This window comes from Aquarana catesbeiana, linkage group LG02, assembly GCF_042186555.1.
Source record: "Aquarana catesbeiana isolate 2022-GZ linkage group LG02, ASM4218655v1, whole genome shotgun sequence".
Classification (NCBI taxonomy): domain Eukaryota; kingdom Metazoa; phylum Chordata; class Amphibia; order Anura; family Ranidae; genus Aquarana; species Aquarana catesbeiana.
The window spans coordinates 392,077,982-392,102,520 of NC_133325.1; the positions used below are offsets into that span (position 1 = coordinate 392,077,982).

Here is a 24,539-nt window from a genome sequence, read left to right on the forward strand (position 1 = left end):
GTGAATCGAGCCTCAGTGATGGGTTTGATGAATTCCCTGCTGAACTGAACAAAGACACAGTGGGGGTTATTTACGAAAGGCAAATCCACTTTGCACTATCAGTGCACTTGCTGTAAATCAGAGGGGTAGATCTGAAATGAGGGGATGCTCTGCTGATTTTATCATCCAATCACGTACAAGCAAAAATGCTGTTTTTTTACTTTCCTTGTATGTCACCCTCCGATCTACAGTGACTGCACTTCCAAGTGCACTTGTAGTGCAAAGCGGATTTGCCTTTAGTAAGTAACCCCCATTAGCTCATCCCTACTAAGCACAATACAGGTTTTATTCTGCTGTTTAATTACAAAAGAACAATGTAGCCAAAATTTTTTTTTCTGTGGTCTCCAACTAGCATTAAAATTGGGCTATTATGAATTACTATTTTTTTTTTTTTTATTGTATACAAAATATTTTTGCAGATTTGCACAATGATTATTGTTTGGGTAGGATCTGCAGTTTAGCTAAGCTGATTCCCAGGGTGTTGGAGGGTTAAGAATCTTTAAAATGATTCATTCTATGAGCAGTATAGAAACAAGTGAGTTTCCTGTGACTGTTCCCAGACTGCAGTTGATTAGCAATGCTGCTTTCACATGGGCTCCTCCTGCCTGCCTGGGAGGTGCCTGAATCCCTGTAATCAGTGAAGGATGTGTAGCTGCATATCCCACTTCTGAGAGAACACAACTCCACAACTGGATGTGTTCCCATCACAGCTGTTGGACTGCTCACCGCCTTGCACTTCTGCTGGACAGAGGACTGCATTATCATGCTGGACTTACTGATAATGGTAAAAAATATGCTGCTTTTCTGATAGCCTGTGCTAAAGAAGTCCAGCTTTTACCATAAAAAAAAAAAAAATGTACACATTCCAGGACACACGTAAGATTACATTCAGAAATGGATTTAAATCTCCATAACACTAGAACATGTCCAGGAATGAGTACAAATAATTGCGCCGCATCAATTGCAGATAAGGTGGTTAAGGATGCCGCCAGTTAATATGCTAACATCAATCTAGCGCGCTTATTTAAACATTGGACCAGTGTCTGCTACAGGAGTGATGGTCGTATTCTAAACACACTGAAGTGGCTCTGGATCGATCAGTTTGAGAATGAAAGCTGGAATTACCTTCCTACTCTTCCTTGTTGTCACTACTTTGTGCTCCTCTATCAATCAGACCAATGAGGAGGCTGTACACACTGCACAGGTAAGGAATTGTGCTGATACTCCTGCTCCAGTCTGCCCATATACCATATAGATTTATACAATGTTACAATATAATATTTGTAAGCATAATCTGCCTTTTTTTTCTTTTTTTTTATGAACAAGTGTTTATATACCAAATATTTCTTAGCCCCGTTCTCTATGCATGTTCATTTTAAAGGAAGCCTGCACTAGAGGAAATATGTAGGATGTTGTTGCTGACCACCTTCAAAAATTGCTGGTTGTCTTTGTCTTCACTACACTGAATCACTGACCCCCTGATAAGAATTCAGTGAGCGAAGGTTGAATCTGGTTGCAGGTCAGCGACTCCAAAAAATGGTAAATCAATAAGATAAGCATAACAGCCAGGCAATCAATGTTTTCAGGAGAGGCCACCAATTGTGGCCTACAGATTTCTTCTTTTGGATTTAAAGCGGTATTAAACCCAAAACCAAAAATGTAGCATATTGCAGCGTACCAAGCATTAGATGTGATGTCTGCATTCGTTTTCATGTATTAGAATGCCTACACTCTGGATGAAGAAGCAACAGAGACACGTTTGGACAACAGCATTGTCATTCTGGGGGGGAGTGTTAGATGTACTAGAACAGGGATATGCAATTAGCGGACCTTCAGCTGTTACAAAACTACAGGTCCCATCATGCCTCTGGGTGCCATGCTTGTGGCTGTCAGAGTCTTGCTATGCCTCATGGGACTTGTAGTTCTGCAACAGCTGGAGGTCCGCTAATTGCATATCCCTGTACTAGAAGATTTAGATACACTAACAAATCGAAGTCAGACTCCAGCTAACAGTTTTTAACCACCCCAGCTCTGGAAGGTTTTACCCTGTTTAGGACCAGGCCATTTTTTGCTATTATTTTAACTGGTAATTGTGCGATCATGCAACACTGTACCCAAACATGAGTTATATAATTTTACGCGCCCCTGATGACATTAGATGTGACAAAACACGTAGGGAGGAGCTTAAGCTTGTGACGTCACCACACATGCTGTAACCTGGAAGTGGCCAGATCGAATCCCGTGATTGGTATTTTCACTATTAAGCTCTTGTTAATTTTAATTATTGTGAGTGGTTAGTTATTTATTTTTTAATAAAAATATACATACAGTTTTACACTGTGAGCCTTCCCGATTTCTCTTTTTATGTCACGGCTGACTATCTTATGTCACTGGATGTGATGGCTTGGTGATATGTAGAGATTTGGAGGTGACATTAGGTCCTCTACAGATGATGTATTAACCTGCTAGCTCATATGATTCCAATAGGGGGGGGGTTTTTGAACACATGATTAGAGCCTGAGGCTCTAATAGGCTTAAAAAACCGGTGGGCTCTTGGTGCAGAGCATTGCGCTCTGAGCCCACCCGGTTGTGTGACCATATGCAAATGAATATTCGCTATTCTCACACTGATCCTCCTCCTGGCCAATTAAGAATCAGGTCATGAGACCTGTCCCCCAATTGGCTGAAAGGACAGGCGATCCTTTTAGACGCCTAGGAGGAGGTGGGAGGAGACGCACGGCGGAAGCCACTGTGATGCAGAGGAGGAGGAGGAGGAGGAGGAGGAGACGCCGCCCGTCGCCCATAGGACCACTGCCCGCCCGCAATCTAGATGGGGTAAGTGCAGGGCTGGATGACTGACCGACCGCGGGGTGACCCGATGGAGGGGGTGGGCTTTGCGTGTGAACCGACCGAGCAGGAGGGAGTGGGAGAGGTGGTTGTTTGCTGCCGCTGTTTTACCCTCAATGTTTTTCACAGAAGGTCCGTTTGTTCCAATAAGAATCCTCTAAACTTAAGATGGTGGTACACTTGGTCTTGAAAGTATCCAGACAAAAGGGACTTTTTTTTTTTTTTATCACACCTTTCTCTGATTTGGATTCATTTGGGACAATTATCTGCATATTTCTTTTTACTTTTCATAGATTAAGACACAATATTTGTTCTGATGATTTTCACTTGTCACAATAAGCGCGTCCATGTAATGTGCCACAATGCATGGTAGGAAAGTACTCTGCGTTGTGGTGTGCTGTGTTGGGGAAAAAATGGCGCATGTCTATTTTGCGAGTAGCCCATTCACATGAAGATGCTGCCTTAACCCAACACAACATGCATTAATGCATTGCAATAAACCAGAAATATCAGAATAGAACCCACAACAAAGCTGCTCGAAAGGTTTGCTTGGTAAAAGCTTGCTGTGAACACTGCTCTTATACAAACTGAAGTGTAGAAAACTCAGAGGGAAATCTAGTATGGCACATAGAGTAGTTAGGGCTGATTTGCTTAAGAAATTGAGAACCTTCACACAATAAATTTTGTATAAATATTAATTTTAATAATTTAATCCTGGCAACAGCAGATTCCTGTTCACTTGCTGAATACCAAGTCACGTACAGATGAAATAGATTAACAAGAATCTACATTTGACAAGATTAAATATTTACACAATTTTTGTTTGAAGATTATCAACCTCTTTAGTAAATTAGCCTCAGCCTTCTGGGCTGAGGCCAATTGACTTTTTTTTTTTTTTTTTTTTTTTTTTTATTTAATTTTTTTTTTATTTAAAGGTATGCGACATACATTGAAATGGTAGCTTCACAGAATATGTGGTACAAACAAAGGAGCAATTATATGATCAACAGATAGTTGTATCTGAAACAAAGATATGGACCCCGGGGGTAATGACGAGGGATTAGCTCTGCGGGTGTTTAATGTACCCTGACACCTAGAAGGTGTGAGACTAGGGCTTAGGCCAATTTACTTTATAGGGTATGTTATCTGTCGCTGATGTTCTCTCCTATGGCATTTTTCTGGAGATTAGGCCATCGATGATTGGGTTGGGGGGGGGGGCTAAGAAAAGGCAATTGCCCCCTCATATTTTTATTTTTATTTTTTTGCCTATTTTGAAAGGCAAGCTGATTTGACACAGTACAGTTGATCATGACCTATAGTTAAATGCCTTGCACAACTGCTTGCAGTTAAATTTTAATGTGATCTAAAAGTGATGAACTAACAGAAAACATACAATAGGTCTTTTCTCATGTAAAACATACAATGGGTCTTTTTCTCACATATATGTGCAATGCATTTGTCAACAGATGCGCTGAGGAATTTGCAGTATGCGCTGAGGATATGCTTTGAATAATTGTGGCTTTATCTATAAAGAACGTTACACGGTATTATAGCTAAATCACAAATATTAGTGCATGAAAAAGAATGAAACTGTTGTAAAAGAAACTGATCTTTAAACAACGTTTTAATTGCCAAATTTAATGGATTGGCCATCAAAAACATTTTTCACAATTCTATATAAGATATAAGAAAGATTGTTAAAGCTGAACTCTAGGCAGATTAAAATAAGACATATTAATCGACAACATATATCATTACATTAAACTATTTTAACATGTAAGCAGTGTACTTGAATTTGACCAGTTATCAGCCTATTGTAGTCTCTGTATAGCAAAACTGGAGTGTTCTCAAAAACAGAGATGAGCTCATCACTGTGCTGTTTCTCCTGTCACTGTCCAGTGGCAGATTGGGGTCGGTCCAGAATGACCTTGGCCCAGAGTAAATATGTTGAATGATACTGACCATCAGACTGAGGACATCTAGTGGCATAAAAAAGTGCCACAGAGGATACTCTCTGGATCAAAGGTTAATATTGCAGCAAAATATGTTTTTTTTTTTTTTTTTTACGGTATCCAATATCAATGGGCTAATCATTTTTATCTGGTATTTTTGGCTGGAGTTCTGCCTTTAAGAAGTTTCTATGCCCTAACTTGCTCTTGCTAATAATTTCTACTACCCAGCATTTTACGATTCAACATACATGAGCATCCTGAAATAATAAGGTAGTACATGGCAAACAAAGTGGTAAAGACTGTACATTTACGACAAAAGGTCTAACAGTGGCTCTTCTCTTGTATTTAATACTGAACTCTAGGCAGACACAAATGAATGCAGTCCTGTATTTATTATTACATGTATGTTTTGGATTGCAAACAGTCCCTGTACAGCAGAGCTCAGTAGTAGAGGAAGAAGCAGCACAAGGAGAATTATTACAGGAAGAGATAGCAGAGTGACCAATGAGCGCATCGATCTTCTATTCCCACTTTACTATATCCAGTCTTAGGCTGGCGGTGGGTTTTTAAAAGTCTAAGAATGAAGTGGGTTGAAAGATGCTGGCTGCCATTCAGTATGGAAGATTAAAGACTCATAGTGCTGGAAAAGGAGAACTGCAAGGGGCAGCTCCATATTGAAGGTAAGTATAGAAGTATAAATGGCTCTTTTTTTTTTTTTTTTTTTTTTTTTCTTTAAAGCCCAGTTCCAGGTAAATAAAAAAATGTGCCCACACTGCAAGGGTTACTTGCTCATTTATACCCAGGAAAATGATAAAGTGAAATGTATATTTAAAGAATCCTCTGTATCTCCCCACAGCTAAATCTGTTCCTGCAGCTTTTGCAACCTCGTGCTCTAGCATTCTAGCATCTTGACATCCATAAGACCAGAGCAGGGTCTATAGCCCTGCTCTGGACGAGAATACCAAGGGACGGTCCACCGGTAGATCATGGGGGTGCGCCATCTGCTGGTGGAGCGGAGTATCCAGTAAGTAAAATGGTTTCTCCTTTCCCATGGACAAAATGAGCTATTAACCCCCTTTCAGTGCGGGCACAGCCCCATTGCAAGGGATTTTTTTTTTTTTTCTACCCAGGCTTTGGCTTTAAGAGTACAGCCATTCAGAAAACATTCCAGTCTAAGATACAATTCAACTCTTTCTGTATTCTGGTATAAGTAGAGATGTTGCCTACAGTAAATAATCAGCTTTCTTGTTATTTTAGCCTATCAAATAGATTTTATCTAATATCCTGTCCAGCTAGAAGTACACATGTCTAGGTATATACTCCAGTGATTGTTTTTAACTTGTGACACATCATATAAATAAATGAATGTTTGCTCTGGGTTAGTAAAAGCGAAGCAGGGATGCCCTTTCACATGGGCGTACAGTCTGGCTCCGTCTCAGTTTTTCAGACAAATCCAGAATGAACCACAATGTATGTCCACGGTAAGTGGGTGTAAGCTATTGTATGTTCGTTTTACATCCCAGTCAGTTTGTCTGCAGAAAAAATATCCTTTTTCATATTTGTGGACATAAACAGATGTAGTCCATTTACATCTCATCCATTTATAAATATTTTTAGACGAGAAACATATTTTTGGTTTATATTATTTATACTTTTATCACCTATAAGGCCCCATGCACACAGGGCCTTTAGTCCCGGTGAATGGGGCTCCGGTGTTTAGCCGGAGGGCTCGGGTGCACTGTCTGGCCTCGTTGCCGGCAGCCTGTCAGTGTATGAGAAGTGGTGCATTCCTGCATTGTTTTCACTAACCCAGAGCAAGCATGTAGTCAATGATTTGTCACAAGGGTGAAGCAACCCTAAAGGTTTCAGCCTTGTAGCCTACAACTTCAAAATCTATTCAGTAATGTCCACTGCTATACCTAAAATATTTCCTTTTAGTTCTTTTATGAGCCAATCAATGGTAAAAGCACTTGTGGCAGCTAAACTCATTAACCCCTTGGAGCTGGCAGGGTAGTGTTTACGATCATGTGATCGCTGTGATTGGATGTCATGGCGGTCACATGATCAGTAAGCTGCTTGCGATCGGGAGCTTTCTGTTAGCTGCCAGTAACTGTGCCGGGAGTGCGCAGGGTGCATGCTCTCTCAACAGCTGTTTTTGTGTTATTGCACGCAAATATGCGGCCTCTCGGCACCAAGGACCGCTCGCTGATAGGCTGCCGATTTACATCCGGCCGGAGCCAAGAGGGTAAAGTGGTTGTTACTACTTTATTACTTGAAAAGTTATGTGCTGTGGTTTTGCACAGAACGGCTCCGCACCTCCTCTGCTGGGGTCTTCTGTTGGTGATCTTGGATCCTCCCTTTTTCTGGTTGCCTCTTGGCAAACTGTTTGGCGGCACTCATGTGGGCTCGATCCTAGTCTAATGTGAGAAAAGAGAGAGGGGAGCTGCTGCAGACTGACACATCACTTTTATTGCGATCGGGCTCATAAGGTGGGGGGGGGGGGGATAACCTTTTGAAAGGTTTTTTTATCTTATTACAGAGAATGCATTAAGGTAAAACATTTGCCTTTATAACCAATTAATCTGCTCTTTATCACATATAGCAGTCCTGACCAATTAATAACCAGGTAGAATGGCATGTTGTAAGATCTAGTTGTATGTTGACCATGCCTTCAAGGAAACCTGTACTGAGAGAAATAAGCGGCCATTGCTGATTTCCTTCTGAAAATGTTAGCTGCCTGTTTGTTAATAGCTTCCATACTTTCTGTATCACTGACCCAGAACTATGAAGAAGGTTACGTGCTCTTACTTCAGTGACAGTGGGATTATTTTGTGAGTTAGAAGAGACGGCCAGGTAACTTATTTTGTGAAGGAGGATAGCGAAGGCAGCCCACTCCATTTTCTTTTCAGCATATGCAAGGTTTTGTCAGATTGCCCTTTCATATCCAGTGTGTTTGGAAGATATGAGCATGGGTACTGATTCTAATTTTTGAGATCCCCATTCCTGCCCTGCCAGATTTCTGTCTCGTATCTTATAAATATTACAGCTGCATGCAGTGTATGCTTTTAGTTGGATCACAGATGATTTATACTAGAAGAGCAGCCAAGAATAATGATTTAAATGCTGTAATGTTCAAGTGAATTTACCATGATTAATTTAGGCTCCTTTTATGGGCAAATGATATCATATGTTTTCCCAAGACTTGATTATGTGAAAGCAAGAATCTATGTATGCCTCGTTTGTATATAACCTCATATAAAAAGCCAAATGCTACATTACACTTAAACAGCGAGTTCACTTAATATGTTTCTGTTGATTTATTATGTAATAGGACATTTTAATTACCCAGTTTCTATACATATGATACCAGTTGCAAAAAAAAAATGTATGTATGGGGGAAATAAGGGGTGCAGTGGCTAAGACATAGGTGTACATATTTATGTAGAATACAGGAGTTGGAGGCAGCATTATGAAATTAAACCATAGCTTACACAATATCATAAACGGCTTTTTAAAAAAAGTCACCTGTATATTTTGGAGCAGAATGACTTGTTTGACAGTGGAGTCAGTGGCGTAGCGTGGGGGGGGGCAGCCAGTGTGGTCACCCCGGACACAACATTTAGAGGGGCGCAGACAGGGCCAGAGCCACCATAAGGCAGCAGGCAAACTAAAACCTCCACTCTGCACCCGGTAGGAGAGAGGGTGCAGCACGGAAGTTTTAGTTTACCTGCTGTTTAGCTGCTGTCACTGAGAAAGCAGTAAGAATGAATCCTAGTATGCAGAAGAGGGTGGAGGGGTAGGTGGATTACGATCCTGGGTGTGTGCAGGCTGTGAGCGACACGCTGTGTGGGGGAGAGGGGGTTAGGCCGGGGGTACCGGCTGAGTAGGAGGTCAGGGTGGAGGAGGCTCCCTGCTGGTTGCTGCAGCTGCCACCACCACTGTCACTGGAAATCCTGCTGGAGATATTTATTATTATTATACAGGATTTATATAGCGCCAACAGTTTGCGCAGCTCTTTACAACATTAGGGCAAACAGTACAGTTACAATACAATTCAATACAGGAGGAATCAGAGGGTTCTGCTCGTTAGAGCTTACAATCCAAAAATATATTTTACTGTGTGGGACACAGCTAACCCTCCTGTTCCTGGGTTGTGGGGGGATTGTGTGTGTGTGTATGTGTTATGGGGGGGGGGGGGTATCTGGGAAAGTTATCAGAGTGGAGGGAGGGATGGGGGGGGGGGTTCTGGGGGTGTGATTAAAATGGAGGGAGCTAGAGGTGTGATTAGAGTGGAGGGATCTGGGGGGATCTGGAGGTATGATCAGAGTGGAGGAATCTGGGAAGTATCAAGGGGGAGGGGTGTGTGTGCTCAGAGTGGGGGTATCTGGGAGTGTGGTCAGAGTGGGGGGTGTATCTGGGGGCGTGTGATCAGGGTTTGGGGTGTGAACAGGGTGGGGATATCTGGGGGGGGGGTATGATCAGGATGGGGGTATCTAGGGGGTAAGATCAGAGTGGAAGGGGTATCTGAAAGTCCACGGGTTAGTGGGCGCAAATTACTTGCCTTGCCCTGGATGCTGACAAATCACATGCTGTGCGATTGAGTGGGGTTGATTTACTAAAACTGGAGAGTGCCTAGCTTCCAGGTATTTTGGTCAAAGCTTAATTGAACAAGCTGAAGTTAGAAGCTGATTGGCTACCATACACATCCGAACCAAATTTTGCACTGTCCAGTTTTAGTAAATCAACCCCAAAGTGGAATAAGCAGGTACCTAGTATTTTACGTAGGCATCCCAGAACATTTGGATATGCAGGCACTATTAGTGTGGCAGGGAAGTGTGGTAGGAGAGAGAGAGAGAGAGATTCTATATATAAAAACTGTATGAGCATCTGCCAGCTGGGCAGTGCACCTAGTGCTATTTACGTTTAGGACAGTATGTGGCTAAGGACTATTACCTACATTGAATGAGCACCTATTGCACTAAATGGAACTACCACTGAGCATAGGTGTTTATTTTTTACAATTTTTTTTTTTTTTTAAGGCGCCCTATCAGAGGGCTTTGGTGAAATATGAGGGGTCTAAACGGGGAATCTGCACCACATTGGGTGATTAGGGTGTGACCAGGCACACCTGGCACACCCTGTGCGCATGCTTATGCCACTGCCCAGCGCTGTCCAGCTGCAGAAGCTGTCAGACTCCTATAGAATTTGATAGGCTGCCAAAAGCGGGGCTGGACGACGCGCCTGTGCCTTCCAACTGCAGCTAAATTCCATGTACCAGGGCTAAATGCTCGGTGTGCATGGGGCCTAAAGTCTAAAGAGCATTAAACCACCTTTCATACATACTCATTGCAGGTCAGCCATTCCCTTAGCATTGAAGCCAAGATCACTATGACAGTCTAGGAGTGTGCACCTTGAAAAATAAGTAATTGAAACTACCCATATTTCGATCTTCATAGGTTTTATTAAGAAACTATTAATTTTAAATACTTTGAGAATGAAGACTGGTAGAGGACTTTGTGGGAAAAGTTTCCTTGTATGTTTGTGCAGAGTGGGTTGTGCATACTGAGCTACAATTCTCCTCAGTCCTGATGTGTCCTCTCATTGTATAGGGCTCATACAGCAGGAAGCCTTTCATGTCCTGAATAACTGGCCGTAGTTCCAGGATCCTGCACTGCCAGCTGGAACTTTAATTTCTTATGTCTGTAAAGGAAAGCAGCATGCATGGTGCAAACTGAATAAGCTGTAAGATCTACAAACACTAATTCCCCCCTGAGGCTAGGCATTAAAGAGGATACCATTCCTTTTTCTCCAGGACTATAAACATTGATCTTCATCTTTTAATGGATATGGTTATGAGCTCCCCAAAAAATACGCTAGCATACAACCTTATATAAAGCCTGGATTTTTAGTTTCTTGATAAAGACCTGGAACTTTCAAAGAGATCTTCTATGTTCCTCTCGATACAGGAAACCTCCTCCATTTGTCTCGCGATTTATATAGTGTGTTTTTTTTTGTTTTTTTTTTTTTTATTTTTTTTTTTAGAAGGTATACATCTTCAGCTTAACAAGATACAATCCGCTTCATACCCTATGTATTGTATTTTTCTGAGTTAGTTTTAGTAGGATGAATCATTTGTTTTATGATGGAAAGAAGTACAATCGCTGTACTGATAGTGGGTTTCTGAGACTACAGCTGTGCTGTTCATGTGCATAAAAAAAGTATAAAGAATATTGCTTCTCTTTAAGGGACCAGTATGCCCTGATTCTTCTTGGTTTATACATAAACATGTTGATATAACTCATATATGCATGTAAAAGTACAATAAACTGATATTTGATGTTCCTGAGACCTAGGGATGTTTTCCCATGCTTCCTGTGAATTTAAAGGATAATATACCAGTCCTAAACACAATACCAAATATATATACACCCTTATATTGTAAAGCATTGTACATTCTGTTGTAGTTTTTATGTAAGGTGTATTGTGTTTTTATTTACCAGACCTTTAAAGAATTTTGAATATTTTTCTCAATATCATGCAGAATGTATAGAAGGAAAACAAAAAAGTGTGCTGCCATAACAACCTTTTATTATGTAAAATCCATAAAAGCAACAAACTTAGCACAGCAAGAGGGACTGAGATGATCCAACGCGTTTTACATGTGCGCATGTCTAAATATAGTTGCTAGTTTGTTGCTTTTACTGATTTTTCATAATATAGGTGATTTTAGCAATGCAGCTATCCATGTTGAGGGCCCAATGTTCTCTAGTGGGCCCTGTGCTCACTGCCCGTCACTGTGGAGCTCGATTGGCATTTGCCACTGAACACCAGAATTGGCAGGTCCGCCACTGGCACCCTATGCTTTTCACAGATGAGAGCAGGTTCACCTGCACCTGCACCAGCACATGTGACAGACGTGAAAAGGTCTGGAGAAGCCACGGAGAACGTTATGCTGCCTGTAACATTGTTCAGCATGACTGGTTTGGTGGTGGGTCAGCGATGGTCTGGGGAGGCATATCCATGGAGGGACACACAGATCTCTACAGGCTAGACAATGGCACCCTGACTGCCATTAGGTATCGGGATGAAATCCTTGGACCCATTGTCAGACCCTATACTGGTGCAGTGGGTCCTGGGTTCCTCCTGGTGCATGACAATGCCCGGCCTCATGTGGCAACAGTATGCAGCCAGTTCCTGGAGGATGAAGGAATTGATACCATTGATTGGCCCCCACGCGCGCCTGACCTAAATCCAATAGGACACTTCGTTATGTTTCGTTCCATCTGACGCCACAAAGTTGACCTCTGTCTGTTCAGGAGCTCAGTGATGCCCTGATCTAGATCTGGGAGGAAATACCCCAGGACACCACTCGTCTCCTTAGGAGCATGCCCCAATGTTGTCAGACATGCATACAAGCACACGGGGTGATACAAACTACTCAATACCATTTTGAGTTGCTGCAAAGAAATTTCAGCAAACTGGACTAGCCTGCTGCATAATTTTTTCACTTTGATATCTTTTTCATACATCATGGGACACAAAGTCAGGCTAATATTCATTACCTACTGGGTTATACTCCATCATCAGGTAAATGGACATTGGTAGACCAAAGGTCTTCAGACAGGAAGTGATCCCCTATATAACCCCTCCCACACAGGAAGCACTTTTTTTTTTTTTTTTTTTTTTTTTACCAGTGTCTGCAAGGTGGATGGCACGATTTGAGCTCTCTGAGCTCCAGGTCTCTAGTCCCACAAATGGTTCTTAAATGAATCAAGGGATTTACTGATTTGATCCATTTGACACAGGCTTATATGCTTAGCTAAATGGTACCTGAGCCTCGCAAAGAAGACTCAAGATCCTGCGAGATTTTGCCTGTAATGCGGCCTCCGGGCGTTGGACCCTGAGAGGTGGAATCCTAGACACTACAGCGCTAAGGCATTCCTGCAGGGTGCTGTACAGGTCAAAGGGAGTGGACCCTAAACATAAAAAAGAGTACCCAGTACTTGAAGGTCCTCAAGTGACAGGAACCCGCCATGAAGGGTGAAGATTGGGTTCTTAGTTTCTAAGCTGCCCTGTGCCTAGATGGGTAAGTGAAACCTTTACTTATTATTGTGGGGTGTCCCAGTGATTGTAACAATCAGTCAAGCTAGCTAGAGGCTGGACACCTGTGTGTGTTGACCATATGGGGGAGTTTTGGGCTAGCTGTGGGTGTTTGCAAAGTGTACTCTTTTGCTTGTGTCTGGCTGTTTTTTTTTAACCTGTATGATGGTGCACAACTGTGCGCCATTTCGCCTCGGTTCACCAGGGTGCACGTGCATTCGCAAGAGTGCCGCTATGCTTAGTTAGCAGTTTGTTTGCCGGCCATGGCGCACGTGGGTTCACCGCAACATGCGCAGTGGCCTTTTATATGGGCGCACGAGGATTCGCATACACAAATACAGCCATGCCCGTTCGCCGGGACCACGCATGTGCACGCACAAACTGTTTCGGCGCACACCCAGTTTATTTAAACTGTATAGACCAAGCATGCGGTGCTTCCAGAAGGCAGCTTTGGGACACAAAGCAAGCTCTGAACAGACACTTGCAGCAGTTCATTTTTTCCTTACCCGGGTCACATGAGTCACCAAGTGTTGCTTGGCAGGCTAAAGGTGCTTAGCAGGATTGTTACATAGGGGCTTGGCGAGCCCTATTAAAGGGTTTCCCTTCTGAAGTGTTTTAATATTACACCCAATTACTCTATTTTTGTGGCTAGTAAGTGTCTTCAAAAAAGAGGAGCGGGACTAACACTACAGGGAAGGGCACACCAATGTCGTCAATAGTTCTTGATGAACCTTGTCGTATCCCTAGTGTTGTATTCCCTGAAAGAACAGAGGCTTCTGAGCAATCTGAGCCGCTGTGCCTATCTGGTATTGTGCCTACAGTCAACGATGCTGCTTCACCCTTTATCACTAAGGATGAACTGTCCTCGGCCCCAGACAGGTTAATCGCTTGAGCCCCAGAAGATTTTACCCCCTTCCTGAGCAGAGCACTTTTTTGCAATTCGGCACCGTGTTGCTTTAGCTGACAATTGCGCGGTCGTGCGACGTTGCACCCAAACAAAATTGACGTCCTTTTTTTCCCACAAATAGAGCTTTCTTTTGGTGGTATTTGATTGCCTCTGTGGTTTTATTTTTTGCGCTATGAACAAAAAAAGTGTGACAATTTTGAAAATAAAAACGCATTATTTTTTACTTTTTGCTATAATAAATATTCCCCAAAAATATATAAACTATTTTTTTTCCCTCAGTTTAGGCCGATATGTATTCTTCTACATATTTTAGTATTTAGTAGACACTAACATAAGTTAGTGTCTACAAAATAGGGGATAGTTTTATGGCATTTTTATTATTAATTTTTTTTTTTTTTACTAGTAATGGCGGCGATCTGCGATTTTTATCAGGACTGCAAATTTATGGGACATCGAACAATTTTGACACATTTTTGGGACCATTGGCAATAATACAGTGATCAATGCTGTAAAAATGTCACTGGCAGTGAAGGGGTTAACACTAGGGGGAGATCAAGGGGTTAATGTGTTCCCTAGTGTGTGTTCTAACTGAAGGGGGGAGGGGACTGTGCGGGTGAGATGATAGATTACTGTTCATACTCTGTATGAACAAACAATCTGTCTGTTCTCCCCTCAGAGAACCGGAAACTGTGTGCTTACACACACAGATCCCGCTTCTCCATGTGTCAGCGACGATCGCGGGAGCCTGGCGGTGATTGTGACTGCTGGGCACTCGTGCGTGTTCGGGGGCGAGTGCAAGCCCCCTAGTGGCCACAGGGCGAAGCGACGTTACATAACGTTGTTTCACCCAGCCGTGCCTTTCTGCTGCAGTACATCTACGGCGGCTGGTCGGCAAGTGGTTAAAGCACAGGATTGCTGGCATGATTGCCTCCATCCCGCAGGGTAGCAGGAAGCGTGACAGATCCCCCTCCCCGGACACTCCTAGTTTGGAGCAGGAATGGGTTGAGGATGGGGAAGAGCTTAAAGCTCAGGACTCTGTGGAGTGCCCGGCAGATGAGTCTGCTTCCGAGCAATCTGGACAAGAAGATATCCAGTTGATGTCTGCCTCTCAGTTGCAGAGGCTTTTGATCCTGACTCTGACCGAAATGGTTTGTTCTGTCTTTAAGTTGCCACTTGCAGAGGTGACTGAGTCCCCCTGGTCCTCTTTGGGATCCATGAGGCTTCTTCAAGCCGCACAGGCTATCCCCTCTACACCCCCTGTTGGAACAGGCTGTGTATGCTGATTTGGAACATCCTGACAGGATTTTTGTTCCTCCTAAGAGGTTTTCCCTTTTATATCCCATGGATAAAAAGTTTGTTAAAAAATGGAGCATGCCAGCAGTAGATGCAGCAGTCTCTTCCATAAACAAGAACTTAACTTGTCCGGTAGATAACGCACCGGGCTTGAAAGACCCTGTTGACAAGAAATTGGAGTCATTATTAAAGGCTTCCTTTTCTTTGGCCAGTTCAGCTATTCAGCCAGCTGTTACGGCAATTGGTATCTGCCAGTCTGTAAAGGATCAGGTCAAACAGCCTGATAGGCCTCACCAGGAGGATGATCTGCCTGAACGTAAGACGGATATTTCTCGAGCGCTGTTTTGCTATTGACGCCTTAAAGGATTCAATACAGCAGGTTTCTCGTTTGGCTCACTCATCTGTACATATGCGCAGACTCTTATGGCTTAAGAACTGGTCAGCCGGGCTTTCTTGTAAAAAGTTATTGGCAGGTTTCCCCTTTTCATGGGGAATGTTTATTTGGTGATCATTTGGACAAATATATCCAGGGGCAAGGCGCAGGGCAAGAAAAGACCCTGGGTCCAAGATTCTTCTAAACCAAGCCCTCCTTTTGAGGGGACACCCCCACTCCATTGAGTGGGGGAAGGCTGCTGAACTTTGCGGACATTTGGAGAACAATAATTCAGGACGAGTGGGTCGCCTCAATTATATCTCGCGGTCACAAGCTAGAGTTGCGGGGGGGGGGGGGTACCCCCTCAGAGGTTTTTAACCCTTTCATGACTAAGCCTATTTTTGAAATGTGGTGTTTACAAGTTAAAATCCGTATTTTTTGCTAGAAAATCACTTAGAGTTCCCAAACGTTATATTTATATTTTTTAGCAGAGAATCTAGAGAATAAAATGGAGATTGTTGCAATATTTTATATCACACGGTATTTGTGTAGCGGTGTTTTTAAACGCAAATTTTTTGAAAAGGGACACTTTCATGAATTTTAAAAAATCCAAACAGTAAAGTTACCCCAATTTTTTTGTATAATGTGAAAGATGATGTTATGCCGAGTAAATAGATACCAAAAGACCCCCGATCCCTCCTTTGCACTTCACAGTATTCAGATCGCCGAAAACGGCGATTCTGAATACTGTATATTTTTTTAAAACCGGCGCCATTGGCAGCCGAGTAAACGGGAAGTGACGTCATGACGTCGCTTCCGCGTTTACATTGAGAAGGCTGGAACGAAGCCGCCCCCAGCTTCGTTGCAGCCCGCCCCCAGCCGCCGAAGGCGGCCGATTGGACACCGGGCTTCCCGATCGCACGGGAGGCCCGGTAAGAGAGGCGGGAGGCGGCGGGAGGGGGGGATGTCCCCTCCCGCTCCTCCGGTATAACAGCCGAGTGGCTTTTAGCCGCATCGGTTGTTATACTCGGATAGCCGATCGCCCGCTCTAAACAACGGTACCGGGATGATGCCTGCAGCTGCGGGCATCATCCCGGTATAACCCCGGAAAGCCAAGTACGCAGATGTGCGTACGGTCGGCGGGTAGGGGTTAAAATCCAGCGTTCCCTCAGATCCTCCAAAAAGAAGCTTATTGCTTCAGGCACTACATCATGTAGTACATCAAGGAGTGATTGTAGAGGTTCCGGTATCCGAAAGGGGCGCAGGGATTTACTCAAACCTGTTTACGGTTCAGAAACCAAATGGGGACACAAGGCCCATTTTGGACCTAAGATCCCTGAACAAGTATCTGCTGATACAGTCCTTTCAGATGGAGTCTGCCCGCTCAGTAGTAGCCTCATTCCAGAAGGGAGACTTTCCAGCCTCCATTGATCTAACAGACGTGTATATACACATACCTATCTTTCAGCCTCATCAGAGGTTCCTATGTCTTGCAGTAGAGGAAAGTAATTTTCAGTTTGTAGCTCTACCCTTCAGGCTGGCTACACAAAGGTCCTAGCACCAGTACTGGGTCTTTTTAAGGGCCCAAAAGATCCTGGTGGTCGGGTATCTGGATGACCTCCTACTCGGAGATGACCCATTACAGGTTCTTTAACAGAGCATAATATGTACAGTGCGGTATTTGAAAAGCTTAGGCTGGATCATAAATACCGAAAAGTCAGCCTTGAAACCAGCTCAAAGTCTAAAGTATTTAGGTCTGATCCTAGATACGGTTCAAGCAAGAATATTCTTGCCACCCGTAAGGATCTGTGCCCTGAAGGTTCAGGTGCATCAGATATGGGGCACCAGACAACCCTCCATTTGGCTCTGTATGAGTCTTCTAGGGAGGATGGTATCCTCCGAGGCAGTGCCCTATGCCCAATTACATTCCAGGCCTTTACGACAAGACTTCTTGTTGCCCTGGACCAGAAGAGGAAAAGCCCTGGATTATCCAATGTGCTTATCTCCTCGGGCATGCTTAAGCCTAAACTGGTGGTTGCAGGATCAGAACCTGCGAAAGGGAAAATCCTTTCTCCCGGTAACTTGGAAAGTACTGACTACTAGACTTGTGCCCAACGGAAAATTTCATTTAGTTTCAGTTCGTTGTCATTAGTAAAATACATAATTTTGTTCTGTTATTCATTATGTTACGTTAATTTGTTTTCAGATAATTTGTTATTTCTTGTGTCGCTATTCATTATACTGAATCTCGAATCATATCGAATTCATTCGTTATATCCGCTATAATTTCTTTCGTATTCGTTGAAATTCGATATGTATGTATGTATGTATGTATATTCACTCGTGATAATGATTCGTAGTTTGGAAAGTCCGTTTGTTTATTGAATCTATTAACACACACAATGACAATATCTCTTTTCCTCTGCTCAAATACAATGCAACACCCTTTTCACCCAGTTCTCAGGAATGCACTTTGCCAGTAATCCCAACCTCCAGCACAAAATTATTAAGCTGATTGGACTGTAAGATTTACTGTGAGTTGATCTTTTGTTTCATTAGATCTTTAACGAATTCCCAAATCATGTTGATTTCATTTGTTATATTCACTATAATTTCTTTCATATTAGTTGAAGTTCGTTATATTCTTTTATTCGGACATTCGGATGCATCCGAATGTCTGAAAGATGCAAAATTCGGCCGAATTGTCTACTGACTACAGATGCCAGTCTCTCAGGTTGGGGAGCGACCCTATAGAAGGGCTCACAGCTAAGGGGAAATGGTCAGGGACAGAACAGATCCTGCCCATCAACATCCTGGAATTACGGGTAGTACGTCTGGCTCTATGGTCCTGGACGGTGGAGCTTCAGGACTGCCCTATCAGGGTTCAATCCGACAATACCACTGCAGTGGCCTATATAAACCACCAAGGTGGTACCAGGAGTCGTTCAGCTCTGAAGGAGGTGTACCACATACTAGCCTGGGCAGAGGGACATGTGCCGATTCTATCGGCAGTCCATCCTCCAGGAGTAGAGAACTGGAAGGCAGATTATCTCAGCCACCAGTAGATCTGCCCGGGGAATGGTCCTTACACCCAGGGGTGTTCCAGGAAATTTGCCAGCGTTGGGGAGGTCGACCTATTGGCATCCAGATTCAACAACAAGTTACATCTTATAATTTATGTCCCAAACAAGGGATCCTCTGACAATCGGAGTAGATGCTCCTTGGAGACAGTACTCCCTGGTTTATGCTTTCCCTCTGATCCCTCTCCTTCCACATTTGTTGCACAGGATTTGGAAAGAGGGGGTTCCAGTCATTCTGGTGGCACCAGCCTGGCCCAGAAGGCCCTGGTTCCCGGAGATTGTGAGACTGACAGTAGACAGGCCATGGACGCTTCCACACTGGGAGGCAGGAGAGAGGGTGGATTTACTCACCCCAGGATGGAGGCTCAGACACAGGCTGTCTGTAGCATTTATCTTCTCAGTTAAAACTTCCTTCACATCTCCCTGGGTGTGTGGGCGGGGCAAACACAGAAGTAGAGGGGTGGGAGGAGCAGAAGCAGTCCGTCCGAGTGGAGAGCTGAGAGCTAAACTGTCATCACTGACTCTGAGGCTGAGCTGTGTGTGAGAGAGACACACAGCTCAGCCCATGCAGCCGCTAATGTCATTTGTAGTCCCGCCTGAGAAGACACAGGCATGGCCACATAGCGGTAGGTTATCGGTAGCCACGGCCTGTGTTGACCCTGACCAGACCGCGGTTGCCGCTTACCTCCCACTGTGCGGCCTGATCATCAACATGCCACGGAGTGGGTGACCTCTGTGGCCAGTCCAGGCCTGGCAGTGTATATACAGGATCTCACAAAAGTGAGTACACCCCTAACATTTTTGTAAATATTTTATTAAATCTTCATGTGACAACACTGAAGAAATAATATTTTGCTACAACGTAAAGTAGTGAGTGTACAGCTTGCTGCCCCTCAAAATAACTGAACACACAGCCATTAATGTCTAAACCACTGGCAACAAAAGTGATTACGCCCCTAAGTGAAAATGCCCAAAGTATCAATATTTTGTGTGGCCACCATTATTTTCCAGCGCTACCTTAACCCTCTTGGGCATGGAGTTCACCAGAACTTCACAGGTTGCCACCGGACTCCTCTTCCACTCCTTCATGATGACTTTACGGAGCTGGTGGATGTTAGAGACCTTGTACTCCTCCACTTTTCGTTTTGAGGATGCCCAACAGATGCTCAATAGGGTTTAGGTCTGCTAGTTCATCACGTTTTGCAAAGCAGTGGGTCGTCTTGGTGTGTTTAGGGTCATTATGTTGGAATACTGCCCTGAGCCCAGTCTCTGAAGGGAGGGGATCATTCTCTTTCAGTATTTCACAGTACATGTTGGCATTCATGGTTCCCTCAAGGAACTGTAGCTCCCTAGTGCCAGCAGCACTCATGCAGCCCTAGACCATGACACTCCCACCACCATCTTAACTGCAGGCAAGACGCACTTGTCTTTGTACTCCTCACCTGGTTGCTGTCACACAAGCTTGACACCATCTGAACCAAATAAGTTTATCTTGGTCTCATCCCTGGATGGACCTCACATTGATAGGTAGAAATGACAGAGAGAGAACCTCATAGCGTAAAACCCTTTTAAATTTATTGGGTAAAAACGGATGTCCTTGTACCCGGTGTGTATAGCATGTGATATATATTTTGTTTTATTTTTGGGGAAATCGGCCCGCAAATTGCTGAAGACCGCTACTCGCGGATCGGCTCGATTCCCGGAAGTGGAGTAGGCGGATGTGAAGCGATCAAGCCTCGGCACGTTTCAGCCAATCAATGGGCCATCATCAGGAAGCTCTAAATCCACCATGTTAAGTGTGGTCTTTATACCCTAACATTCTGATAGAGAAATTAAACTATGGTAATAATTGATCAAATGATGGCCACCTGCTGTACACTGCAGGCTGCTTACAATCTAATTATACATGGAGAATAAGCATTGCCATGGCATTTATTAAACTAAAAGCTAAAAATAGTAACAATTAGTATATTATACCAGTAATAAAATAAAGGCCACCTAGTGGTCACTAATAGAAGCTGCACCCTAATCTTAACTGATAATTTTATGGTGCCTAGATCTGCATATATCTTATATTGGTGGGTAAATAAAAAAAGAAATTGAATTGAAAAAATAATAAATCACAAGGAAGGGCCTTAAGAAGATATTAATTGCTCACAATGAAGAAGGCTTTCCAAATTAATACATAATTGTGAATTACACAAAGTACATAATTAAGATATATAATATATAAAATATTAGGAAAGGGGCTCTACTCCCAAATTATCTGTAATTAAGCAGTTAAGATCCAGCTCAACATTCAACCCTGAAGTGGGTAAACTTTGAAGTCCAAATATCCATTTGGTTTCATATTGGGATATTTGTTTGATCATATTGGCACTTCTCCAGAAGTCTATTAATGGTGTCAATAGCATAAAAAGATAATTCAGCTGCATTTTTGTTATGTGCTAGCCTGAAATGATTTGAGGACTGTTTTGGGAATCCTTTTCGTAATATACTCACCAACACACTTGGATAGTGTTCTGGAAGTCCTCCCAACATATTGGTACCCACAGGTACATTCCAAACATACGTAACATTCTTAGTGCCACATGTGATAACATTTTCTATGGGGTACTGTTTAAACATTTGGGACATAAATGATTTTCTTTTCCAAGTGCTGGTTTGGTGTTTCTACAGGGACCACATCTACCACACCTGAAAAAACCTAAGTTGAACATAGTGACTTTCTGTTTGGGGGGGGGGGGGGAGTGGATGGGTATATTTTTAACTAGTTTATTTCTCAAGCCTGGGGCTTTAAGGTAGATGAAATTGGGTCTAGTTGGTAAAATTTTGTTTACAATTGATCTTTTTGCAAAATTGGCCAGTATTTTTTTATACTTTCCACTTTTTATACTTTTGTTTTGTATTGTTTGTTAAAGCCTGTGATGAATGTAACATCACAGGCCTTTTTCTCCTTCCCTTTAGTTTCAAATAGTGTACTTCTCTCCATTCTTCCTACTGTGTCCCTCACTTCCAGTAAGTTGCCATAAGGGTACCCTTTATCCACAAATCTTTGCACTAAGACATTAGTTTGTTCTTCATAGTCTCTATGTAATGTGCAGTTCCTTCTTATGCGTATAAACTGACCCTTTGGAATAGCCATCTTCCATTTAGGGTGGTGGCAGCTTATCACTGGAATGTAGCCATTCCGGTCTGATTTTTTAAAAATGTGTTTTAGTACTAAGCGTGTCACAACTCCCAATATGCTGATTTGGGTCAATGGTTTAAACAGCCTAAATCCTCCATGGTTAAACAGATACGTACCTGGCGGGACATTGTCAAACTGGAACAGTATATCAGTGACAAGATCACACCAAGAAGACTCAGATGGGACTTAGGTCCAAATGATGGGATGTTGAACAACATCTCACAGAGGAGTGGCTGGAGTTTTTCAGCCAATGCAAGCAAAAATTGCTAGGGATTGTTATACAAAGAGAACATGTAAATTAAAAAATATTGAACAAAAAATAGCTGAAATAAAATGGTTTATGTCTCCCTTTATACATTCAGCAGAGTTCCAAGAGAGGGAGTAGAGACTGCAAGGGGCAGTTAAAAAAATAGAAAATGACACCAAAATAAAGAAATGAAAGTACACTAGGGATTAGAAAGATTATGCCAATAAAAAGATCTACAAATGGCAAGAAAATATAAATTCAGATACTGAGGGTAACCCAGTATAAACTAGGAACATCCAAGTTATACAGGACAGTTTATCCAGACTCCAGACAGCAAACACACACACATACATGCATACATACTCCTCAGCCCAAACCCAAACCATTCCCCATGGGGTGGGTCAATTATCACATCCCTACTCACAACAGATGTAAACCTCTACAAAATGCGGGATACCAGTCACCTAATACCTTTAGAGGCCTGCCATTCTATACAAAGTCTTGGAGAGGCAGAGGGAGAGGCAGTGGTAAAAACAGTAACAATTACACAAGAGACCCACAGTGGGGGGTGTGGGGGTGTGGAGGGAATTGAGAGAACCATACAAGCCCTACCCCCACACCCCTGATCCACCACCCCAGTGGGAGCATATATGAACCAAAGCGCACCGCACAACACAAACGGAGAGCCAGAGGTGGCAGATCACACAAAAAGAAAAAGGGAAAACTAGGAGAAGGCATATTTAATATTAATAGTGTCACATTATCTGAGCAAGAGTTACTTGTATTAGAACAAGGATTAAAATATGCACCCACAAAGAATTTTAGATAAATTTTAAGCATTTATTGATTTACAGAAATTTGGTAGAAAATTAGGTATCCAAAAACATTTTGCCACAACGGAAGGTACTTGTACTGTAGTACCACCTTCCAAGCACACTTATAGTGGACTTCATAATTAATCCACATTCAACCCTAAAACATCTACACAACAATTAATAGATGTATTTAAAAAGATGGTAGAAGAGGACGTAAGGAAATCCTCAATACAGAGCGGTTCTAAACACAAACAAATCTGGGAGGGAATTAGAGCCATTGAGAAAAGGAAAAACATAGTGATCTGCCCAGCAGACAAAGGGGAGGTATTGATATTTTAAACAAAATAGATTATGACATAGAGATGGAACCTATTCTTGATACGCGATGAGAGTACTTATAAAAAGATTAATAGTAATCCTACTAAAAACTTGAAAATAATGTTACAGGACTTGGTAAATAGAGAAAGTAATAATAATATACTTGATTAAAAGAGAGAGAAAATATCTAATTCCGGATGCCCCAAGTATGTCGGTACTTGATAAAGTACCAAAAATACACAAAAATGTTAATAAACCACCGGGTAGGCCAATCCTGAGTGGCATTAAGTCTTTTCTCGAGGTTGGGAGAGTACATTTTGTAGTTTGTAGTTTGTAGAATTCACCTCCGTAACATCTCTAAAATTCGCCCCTTTTTAACAAATGAAACCACCAAGCTCCTCATTCACTCTCTTGTTATCTCTCGCCTTGACTATTGCAACTCACTTTTCATTGGCTTACCTCTCCATAGGCTACCACCTCTTCAGTTTATCATGAATGCTGCTGCCAGACTTATCCACCTTACCAACCGCTCAGTGTCTGCCAACCCTCTACTTCAATCCCTACACTGGCTCCCAATCACCCAGCGAATTAAATTCAAAATACTAACCACAACATACAAAGCCATTCACAACTCTGCCCTGAGCTACATCACTAATCTTGTCTCCAAATATCACCCAAATCGACCTCTCCGCTCCTCTCAAGACCTCCTGCTTTCAAGCTCTCTCATCTCCTCCTCCCATGCTCGTCTCCAGGATTTCTCCAGAGCCTCTCCCATCCTCTGGAACTCGCTACCTCCATCTATCCGGCTATCCCCTACTCTTGCTACCTTCAGGCGATCCCTGAAAACTCATCTCTTCAGGAAAGCCTATCACGTCTCCAACTAATCTCCTACCACTTCCACCAGCTCATTCCCCACAGTTACAACCTTTTGTACCACCTGCCCCACCCTATTAGATTGTAAGCTCTTCTGAGCAGGGCCCTCTTAATCCTCTTGTATTTTATTGTATTATAACTGTATTGTCTCCCTTTTATATTGTAAAGTGCTGAGTAAACTGTTGGCGCTATATAAATCCTGAATAGTAATAATAATAATAATAATAATAATACATTGACGTCTTCCTCCAACCTTTGGCGGGAAAAACCCCATCTTATTTAAGACAGCAAGGATGTTCCAAATAGTCTAGCAAATATGAAAATGGATGAAACTACCATTCTGGTTACGGTAGACGTGGAGTCACTGTATAAACATGGTTGACAGGAAGATGCTATAAATGCAGTAAAATGGGCATTGAACAGTTACACAAATTTTAAAATGTAAACAAAAACAATTTATACTCCAAAGCCTGGAACTTGCCATGACTAATAATAATTTCTAGTA

The 24,539-nt window shown here is 42.7% G+C and overlaps 1 protein-coding gene across 1 annotated transcript in view; it reads left to right on the forward strand.

Moving 5' to 3' along the window:
- Positions 1 to 639: 639 nt before the first annotated feature.
- The window catches only part of MMP28 (matrix metallopeptidase 28), a 115,068-nt gene continuing 91,168 nt past the window's right edge, over positions 640 to 24,539 (forward strand). The window contains exon 1 of the mRNA XM_073615219.1: positions 640 to 1,243. Within this exon, the coding sequence (XP_073471320.1) occupies positions 1,148 to 1,243 (96 nt within the window). The 5' untranslated portion in view covers positions 640 to 1,147. The remainder of the gene's footprint in view (positions 1,244 to 24,539) is intronic.